The sequence below is a fragment of the Pristiophorus japonicus genome, unplaced genomic scaffold, assembly GCF_044704955.1.
Source record: "Pristiophorus japonicus isolate sPriJap1 unplaced genomic scaffold, sPriJap1.hap1 HAP1_SCAFFOLD_1111, whole genome shotgun sequence".
NCBI classification, from domain to species: Eukaryota; Metazoa; Chordata; class Chondrichthyes; family Pristiophoridae; genus Pristiophorus; species Pristiophorus japonicus.
The window spans coordinates 88654-96628 of NW_027250768.1; the positions used below are offsets into that span (position 1 = coordinate 88654).

Consider the following 7975-nt stretch of genomic DNA (forward strand, 5'->3'; position numbering starts at 1 on the left):
AGAGAGTGACAAGCAGGGAGAGAGTGACAGACAGGGAGAGAGTGACACACAGGGAGAGAGAGTGACAGACAGGGAGAGAGAGAGACAGACAGGGAGAGAGAGTGACAGACAGGGAGAGAGAGTGACAGGCAGGGAGAGAGTGACAGACAGGGAGAGAGTGACACACAGGGAGAGAGAGTGACAGACAGGGAGAGAGAGAGACAGACAGAGAGAGAGTGACAGACAGGGAGAGAGAGTGACAGACAGGGAGAGAGAGTGACAGACAGGGAGAGAGTGACAGACAGGAAGAGAGTGACAGACAGGGAGAGAGTGACAGACAGGGAGAGAGAGTGACAGACAGGGAGAGAGAGAGACAGACAGAGAGAGAGTGACAGACAGAGAGAGAGAGTGACAGACAGGGAGAGAGAGTGACAGACAGGGAGAGAGAGAGTGACAGACAGGGAGAGAGTGACAGACAGGGAGAGAGTGACAGACAGGGAGAGAGTGACGGACACAGAGAGAGTGACAGACAGGGAGAGAGAGACAGACAGGGAGAGAGAGTGACAGACAGGGAGAGAGATTGAAAGACATGGAGAGAGTGACAGACAGGGAGAGAGTGACAGACAGGGAGAGAGTGACAGACAGGGAGAGAGTGACAGACAGGGAGAGAGAGTGACAGACAGGGAGAGAGTGACAAACAGGGAGAGAGTGACAGACAGGGAGAGAGAGTGACAGACAGGGAGAGAGTGACAGACAGAGAGAGAGTGACAGACAGGGAGAGAGTGTGACAGACAGGGAGAGAGTGACAGACAGGGAGAGAGTGACAGACAGGGAGAGAGAGTGACAGACAGGGAGAGAGTGACAGACAGGGAGAGAGTGACAGACAGGGAGAGAGTGACAGACAGGGAGAGAGAGTGACAGACAGGGAGAGAGAGACAGACAGGGAGAGAGAGTGACAGACAGGGAGAGAGTGACAGACAGGGAGAGAGAGTGACAGACAGGGAGAGAGAGACAGACAGGGAGAGAGAGTGACAGACAGGGAGAGAGAGTGACAGACAGGGAGAGAGTGATAGACAGGGAGAGAGTGACAGACAGAGAGAGAGAGTGACAGACAGGGAGAGAGTGATAGACAGGGAGAGAGTGACAGACAGGGAGAGAGTGACAGACAGGGAGAGAGTGACAGAGAGGGAGAGAGTGACAGACAGAGAGAGAGAGTGACAGACAGAGAGAGAGAGTGACAGACAGGGAGAGAGTGATAGACAGGGAGAGAGTGACAGACAGGGAGAGAGTGACAGACAGAGAGAGAGAGTGACAGACAGGGAGAGAGTGACAGACAGAGAGAGAGAGTGACAGACAGGGAGAGAGAGTGACAGACAGGGAGAGAGTGACAGACAGAGAGAGAGAGTGACAGACAGGGAGAGAGTGACAGACAGAGAGAGAGATTGACAGACAAGGAGAGAGAGACAGACAGGGAGAGAGCGTGACAGACAGGGAGAGAGTGACAGACAGAGAGAGAGAGTGACAGACAGGGAGAGAGTGACAGACAGAGAGAGAGAGTGACAGACAGGGAGAGAGTGACAGACAGAGAGAGAGATTGACAGACAGGGAGAGAGAGACAGACAGGGAGAGAGCGTGACAGACAGGGAGAGAGTGACAGACAGAGAGAGAGAGTGACAGACAGGGAGAGAGTGACAGATAGGGAGAGAGAGTGACAGACAGAGAGAGAGTGACAGACAGGGAGAGAGTGACAGACAGGGAGAGAGTGACAGACAGGGAGAGAGAGTGACAGACAGGGAGAGAGTGACAGACAGGGAGAGGGTGACAGACAGGGAGAGAGAGACAGACAGGGAGAGAGTGACAGACAGGGAGAGAGTGACAGACAGGGAGAGAGTGACAGATAGAGAGAGAGAGTGACAGACAGGGAGAGAGTGACAGACAGAGAGAGTGACAGACAGAGAGAGAGTGACAGATAGGGAGAGAGTGACAGACAGAGAGAGAGTGACAGACAGGGAGAGAGTGACAGACAGGGAGAGAGTGACAGACAGAGAGAGAGTGACAGACAGGGAGAGAGTGACAGACAGAGAGAGAGAGTGACAGACAGTGAGAGAGAGTGATAGACAGGGAGAGAGTGACAGACAGAGAGAGAGAGTGACAGACAGTGAGAGAGAGTGACAGACAGGGAGAGAGTGGCAGACATGGAGAGGGAGTGACAGACAGGGAGAGAGTGACAGACAGAGAGAATGACAGACAGAGAGAGAGAGTGACAGACAGTGAGAGAGAGTGACAGACAGGGAGAGAGTGACAGACAGGGAGAGAGTGACAGACAGGGAGAGAGAGACAGACAGGGAGAGAGTGACAGACAGGGAGAGAGTGACAGACATAGAGAGAGTGACAGACAGGGAGAGAGTGACAGACAGAGAGAGAGAGTGACAGACAGAGAGAGAGAGTGACAGACAGGGAGAGAATGACAGACAGGGAGAGAGTGACAGACAGAGAGAGAGAGTGACAGACAGGGAGAGAGTGACAGACAGAGAGAGAGTGACAGACAGAGAGAGAGAGTGACAGACAGAGAGAGAGAGTGACAGACAGGGAGAGAGTGACAGACAGGGAGAGAGTGACAGACAGAGAGAGAGAGTGACAGACAGAGAGTGAGTGACAGACAGAGAGAGAGTGACAGACAGGGAGAGAGTGACAGACAGGGAGAGAGAGTGACAGACAGAGAGAGAGTGACAGACAGGGAGAGAGTGACAGACAGGGAGAGAGTGACAGACAGGGAGAGAGAGTGACAGACAGGGAGAGAGTGACAGACAGGGAGAGTGTGACAGACAGAGAGAGAGTGACAGACAGGGAGAGAGTGACAGACAGGGAGAGTGTGACAGACAGGGAGAGAGTGACAGACAGGGAGAGAGAGTGACAGACAGTGAGCGAGAGGGGTATTGAAGGGACTGACTGACTGACGTTTATCTGGAAATGCTCCGAGCCTCTAACAGTTGTGAAGGTAGCCTCACCTTGGGGTAAGGGTAGACCCTGCCCAGAGGGTACAGACTGCCCAAGAACTGCGGAATCTCCATGTTGGGCACCAGCGTGTCGTTGATGCGGAGGTAGGCAAGCCTGGCACCGTCAGCTGACCACCAGTGCGCCACCTCCGTCCCCAGCACCTCCTCTACATCGGGAACATAGAGAACGAGATTATCACTCATGGTCAGTCAGTCACCCACTGCCAATCAGTGCGGCACTCCCTCAGTACTGACCCTCCGACAGTGCGGCACTCCCTCAGTACTACCCCTCCGACAGTGCGGCACTCCCTCAGTACTGACCCTCCGACAGTGCGGCACTCCCTCAGTACTGACCCTCCGACAGTGCGGCATTCCCTCAGTACTGACCCTCCGACAGTGCGGCGCTCCCTCAGTACTACCCCTCCGACAGTGCGGCACTCCCTCAGTACTGCCCCTCCGACAGTGCGGCACTCCCTCAGTACTGCCCCTCCGACAGTGCGGCACTCCCTCAGTACCGCCGCTCCGACAGTGCGGCACTCCCTCAGTACTGCCCCTCCGACAGTGCGGCACTCCCTCAGTACTGCCCCTCCGACAGTGCGGCACTCCCTCAGTACTGCCCCTCCGACAGTGCGGCACTCCCTCAGTACTGCCCCTCCGACAGTGCGGCACTCCCTCAGTACTGTCCCTTCGACAGTGCGGCACTCCCTCAGTACTGCCCCTCCGACAGTGCGGCTCTCCCTCAGTACCGCCCCTCCGACAGTGCGGCGCTCCCTCAGTACCGCCCCTCCGACAGCGCAGTGTGGCGCCCCCTCAGTACTGCCCCTCCGACAGTGCGGCGCTCCCTCAGTACTGCCCCTCCGACAGTGCGGCGCTCCCTCAGTACTGACCCTCTGACAGTGCGCAGCTCCCTCAGTACTGCCCCTCCGACTGTGCGGCGCTCCCTCAGTACTGCCCCTCCGACAGTGCGGCGCTCCCTCAGTACTGCCCCTCCGACAGTGCGGCGCTCCCTCAGAACTGCCCCTCCGACAGTGCGGCGCTCCCTCAGAACTGCCCCTCCGACAGTGCGGCGCTCCCTCAGAACTGCCCCTCTGACAGTGCGGTGCTCCCTCAGAACTGCCCCTCTGACAGTGCGGTGCTCCCTCAGAACTGCCCCTCCGACAGTGCGGCGCTCCCTCAGAACTGCCCCTCTGACAGTGCGGTGCTCCCTCGGCACTGCCCCTACTGACTCGGAGACCAGACTGAGCCAAGGGCCGGTCCATCCTGCACCTTCCTCAGTCTCTCTCTTACCCTCATACAGCCAGTCAGCGAGGCCGTTGAAGATTATGCCCTCTCTCCCGGAGGACGTGAGGCGCAGGGCGCTGGTTGTGGCGGAGTGCTGGTAGTAAATGTTGTTCTCGAAGATGTAAACCTGCCAGGGAGAGAGATAGAGGTTCATGGTCAAGCTGAGCTAAGCAACGAGGTTACAGGGGGATTTTAACTCACGGCATCTGTTGGATCGCAGGCTTGGTGGGTTCACCATTCAGTGCAATCCAATTCCACCAGTCAAACCAAACATTTATTGTAGAATGGTTGACGAAAGAAGGGAAGGAGAGAAAAAGGAGAGAAGGATGGAGAGAAGGGGATGGAGAGAAGGGTGGACAGAAGGACGGTGAGAAGGAAGGAGAGAAGGATGGAGACAAGGAAGGAGAAGGATGGAGAGAAGGAAGGAGAGAAAGAAGGAGAGAAGGATGTAGAGAAGAATGGAGAGAAGGAAGGAGAGAAGGATGGTGATAAGGATGGAGAGAAGGAAGGAGAGAAGGAAGGAGAGAAGGAAGGGGAGAAGGAAGGGGAGAAGGAAGGAGAGAAGGATGGAGAGAAGGAGAGAAGGATGGTGATAAGGATGGAGAGAAGGATGGAGAGAAGGAGAGAAAGAAGAATGGAGAGAAGGATGGAGAGAAGGAAGGAGAGAAGGATGGAGAGAAGGATGGAGAGAAGGATGGAGAGAAGGAAGGAGAGAAGGATGGTGAGAAGGAAGGAGAGAAGGATGGAGAGAAGGATGGAGAGAAGGATGGAGACAAGGATAGAGAGAAGGAAGGAGAGAAGGATGGTGAGAAGGAGAGAAGGATGGAGAGAAGGATGGAGAGAAGGATGGAGACAAGGATGGAGAGAAGGATGGAGAGAAGGATGGAGAGATGGAAAGAAAGATGGAAGGACAGAAGTACGGTGAGAAGGATGGAGAGAAGGAAGGAGAGAAGGAAGGAGAGAAGGAAGAAGAGAAGGAAGGAGAGAAGGAAGGAGAGAAGGAAGGAAAGACGGAAGGACAGAAGGAAGGAGAAAGGATGGAGAGAAGAATGGAGAGAAGGAAGAAGAGAAGGATGGTGATAAGGATGGTGATAAGGATGGAGAGAAGTATGGAGAGAAGGATGGAGAGAAGAATGGTGAGAAGGAAGGAGAGAAGGAAGGAGAAAAGGATGGAGAGAAGGAAGGAGAGAAGGAAGGAGAGAAGGAAGGAGAGAAGGATGGAGAGAAGGAAGGGGAGAAGGATGGGGAGAAGGATGGAGAGAAGGAAGGAGAGAAGGATGGAGAGAAAGAAGGGCAGAAGGATGGAGAGAAGGAAGGAGACAAGGAAGCAGAGACGGAAGGAGAGAAGGATGGAGAGAAGGATGGAGAGTAGGAAGGAGAGAAGGATGGAGAGAAGGATGGACAGAAGGATGGTGAGAAGGAAGGAGAGAAGGATGGTGAGAAGGAAAGAGAGAAGGATGGTGAGAAGGAGAGAAGTAAGGAGAGAAGGAAGGAGAGAAGGAAGGAGAGAAGGATGCAGAGAAGGAAGGAGAGAACGAAGGAGAGAAGGATGGAGAGAAGGAAGGAGAGAAGGATGGAGAGAAGGATGGAGAGAAGGATGGTGAGAAGGAAGGAGAGAAGGATGGTGAGAAGGAGAGGAGTAAGGAGAGAAGGAAAGAGAGAAGAAAGGGGAGAAGGATGGTGAAAAGGAAGGAGAGAACGAAGGAGAGAAGGAAGGAGAGAAGGAAGGGGAGAAGGAAGGGGAGAAGGATGGAGACAAGGAAGGAGACAAGGAAGCAGAGAAGGAAGGAGAGAAGGATGGAGAGAAGGATGGAGAGAAGGAAGGAGAGAAGGATGGAGAGAAGGAAGGAGAGAAGAAGGGAGAGAAGGAAGGGGAGAAGGATGGAGAGAATGAAGGAGACAAGGAAGCAGAGAAGGAAGGAGAGAAGGATGGAGAGAAGGATGGAGAGAAGGAAGGAGAGATGGAAGGAGAGAAGGATGGAGAGAAGGATGGAGAGTAGGAAGGAGAGAAGGATGGAGAGAAGGATGGACAGAAGATTGGTGAGAAGGAAGGAGAGAAGGATGGTGAGAAGGAAGGAGAGAAGGATGGTGAGAAGGAGAGAAGTAAGGAGAGAAGGAAGGAGAGAAGAAAGGGGAGAAGGATGGTGAGAAGGAAGGAGAGAAGGAAGGAGAGAAGGAAGGAGAGAAGGATGCAGAGAAGGAAGGAGAGAACGAAGGAGAGAAGGATGGAGAGAAGGAAGGAGAGAAGGATGGAGAGAAGGATGGAGAGAAGGATGGTGAGAAGGAAGGAGAGAAGGATGGTGAGAAGGAGAGGAGTAAGGAGAGAAGGAAAGAGAGAAGAAAGGGGAGAAGGATGGTGAAAAGGAAGGAGAGAACGAAGGAGAGAAGGAAGGAGAGAAGGAAGGGGAGAAGGAAGGGGAGAAGGATGGAGACAAGGAAGGAGACAAGGAAGCAGAGAAGGAAGGAGAGAAGGATGGAGAGAAGGATGGAGAGAAGGAAGGAGAGAAGGATGGAGAGAAGGAAGGAGAGAAGAAGGGAGAGAAGGAAGGGGAGAAGGATGGAGAGAATGAAGGAGACAAGGAAGCAGAGAAGGAAGGAGAGAAGGATGGAGAGAAGGATGGAGAGAAGGAAGGAGAGATGGAAGGAGAGAAGGATGGAGAGAAGGATGGAGAGTAGGAAGGAGAGAAGGATGGAGAGAAGGATGGACAGAAGGATGGTGAGAAGGAAGGAGAGAAGGATGGTGAGAAGGAAGGAGAGAAGGATGGTGAGAAGGAGAGAAGTAAGGAGAGAAGGAAGGAGAGAAGAAAGGGGAGAAGGATGGTGAGAAGGAAGGAGAGAAGGAAGGAGAGAAGGAAGGAGAGAAGGATGCAGAGAAGGAAGGAGAGAAGGATGGAGAGAAGGATGGACAGAAGGATGGTGAGAAGGAAGGAGAGAAGGATGGTGAGAAGGAGAGGAGTAAGGAGAGAAGGAAAGAGAGAAGAAAGGGGAGAAGGATGGTGAGAAGGAAGGAGAGAACGAAGGAGAGAAGGAAGGAGAGAAGGAAGGGGAGAAGGAAGGGGAGAAGGATGGAGACAAGGAAGGAGACAAGGAAGCTGAGAAGGAAGGAGAGAAGGATGGAGAGAAGGATGGAGAGAAGGAAGGAGAGAAGGATGGAGAGAAGGAAGGAGAGAAGAAGGGAGAGAAAGAAGGGCAGAAGGATGGAGAGAAGGAAGGAGACAAGGAAGCAGAGACGGAAGGAGAGAAGGATGGAGAGAAGGATGGAGAGTAGGAAGGAGAGAAGGATGGAGAGAAGGATGGACAGAAGGATGGTGAGAAGGAAGGAGAGAAGGATGGTGAGAAGGAAAGAGAGAAGGATGGTGAGAAGGAGAGAAGTAAGGAGAGAAGGAAGGAGAGAAGGAAGGAGAGAAGGATGCAGAGAAGGAAGGAGAGAACGAAGGAGAGAAGGATGGAGAGAAGGAAGGAGAGAAGGATGGAGAGAAGGATGGAGAGAAGGATGGTGAGAAGGAAGGAGAGAAGGATGGTGAGAAGGAGAGGAGTAAGGAGAGAAGGAAAGAGAGAAGAAAGGGGAGAAGGATGGTGAAAAGGAAGGAGAGAACGAAGGAGAGAAGGAAGGAGAGAAGGAAGGGGAGAAGGAAGGGGAGAAGGATGGAGACAAGGAAGGAGACAAGGAAGCAGAGAAGGAAGGAGAGAAGGATGGAGAGAAGGATGGAGAGAAGGAA

At 53.5% G+C, this 7975-nt stretch overlaps 2 protein-coding genes across 2 annotated transcripts in view; one reads left to right on the forward strand and one right to left on the reverse strand.

Moving 5' to 3' along the window:
* Positions 1–4410, reverse strand: part of LOC139241566 (inactive dipeptidyl peptidase 10-like) — a gene marked incomplete at its 3' end in the record, with an annotated part of 89856 nt that extends 85446 nt beyond the window's left edge. The window contains exons 1-2 of the mRNA XM_070870052.1: positions 4263–4410; positions 2988–3142 (exon numbers count right to left, since the gene is read on the reverse strand). Coding sequence (XP_070726153.1) covers positions 2988–3142; positions 4263–4410 — 303 coding nt within the window. The remainder of the gene's footprint in view (positions 1–2987; positions 3143–4262) is intronic.
* Positions 4411–5146: 736 nt separating this feature from the next.
* On the forward strand, positions 5147–6256 carry LOC139241567 (putative uncharacterized protein DDB_G0271982). Its single transcript, XM_070870053.1, has 2 exons — positions 5147–5392; positions 5945–6256. The coding sequence occupies exons 1-2, from the start codon at positions 5147–5149 to the stop codon at positions 6254–6256; spliced, it is 558 nt and encodes a 185-aa protein (XP_070726154.1).
* The last annotated feature ends 1719 nt before the right edge of the window (positions 6257–7975 follow it).

Bases quoted from the DNA above. Each gene is read 5' to 3' on its own strand.
- LOC139241567 (XM_070870053.1), top strand. From the start codon at position 5,147: ATGGAAAGAAAGATGGAAGGACAGAAGTACGGTGAGAAGGATGGAGAG. The intron at 5,393-5,944 runs GTGAGAAGGAAG...GATGGTGAAAAG, and splicing joins GAAGGATGGAGAGAAGAATG to GAAGGAGAGAACGAAGGAGA.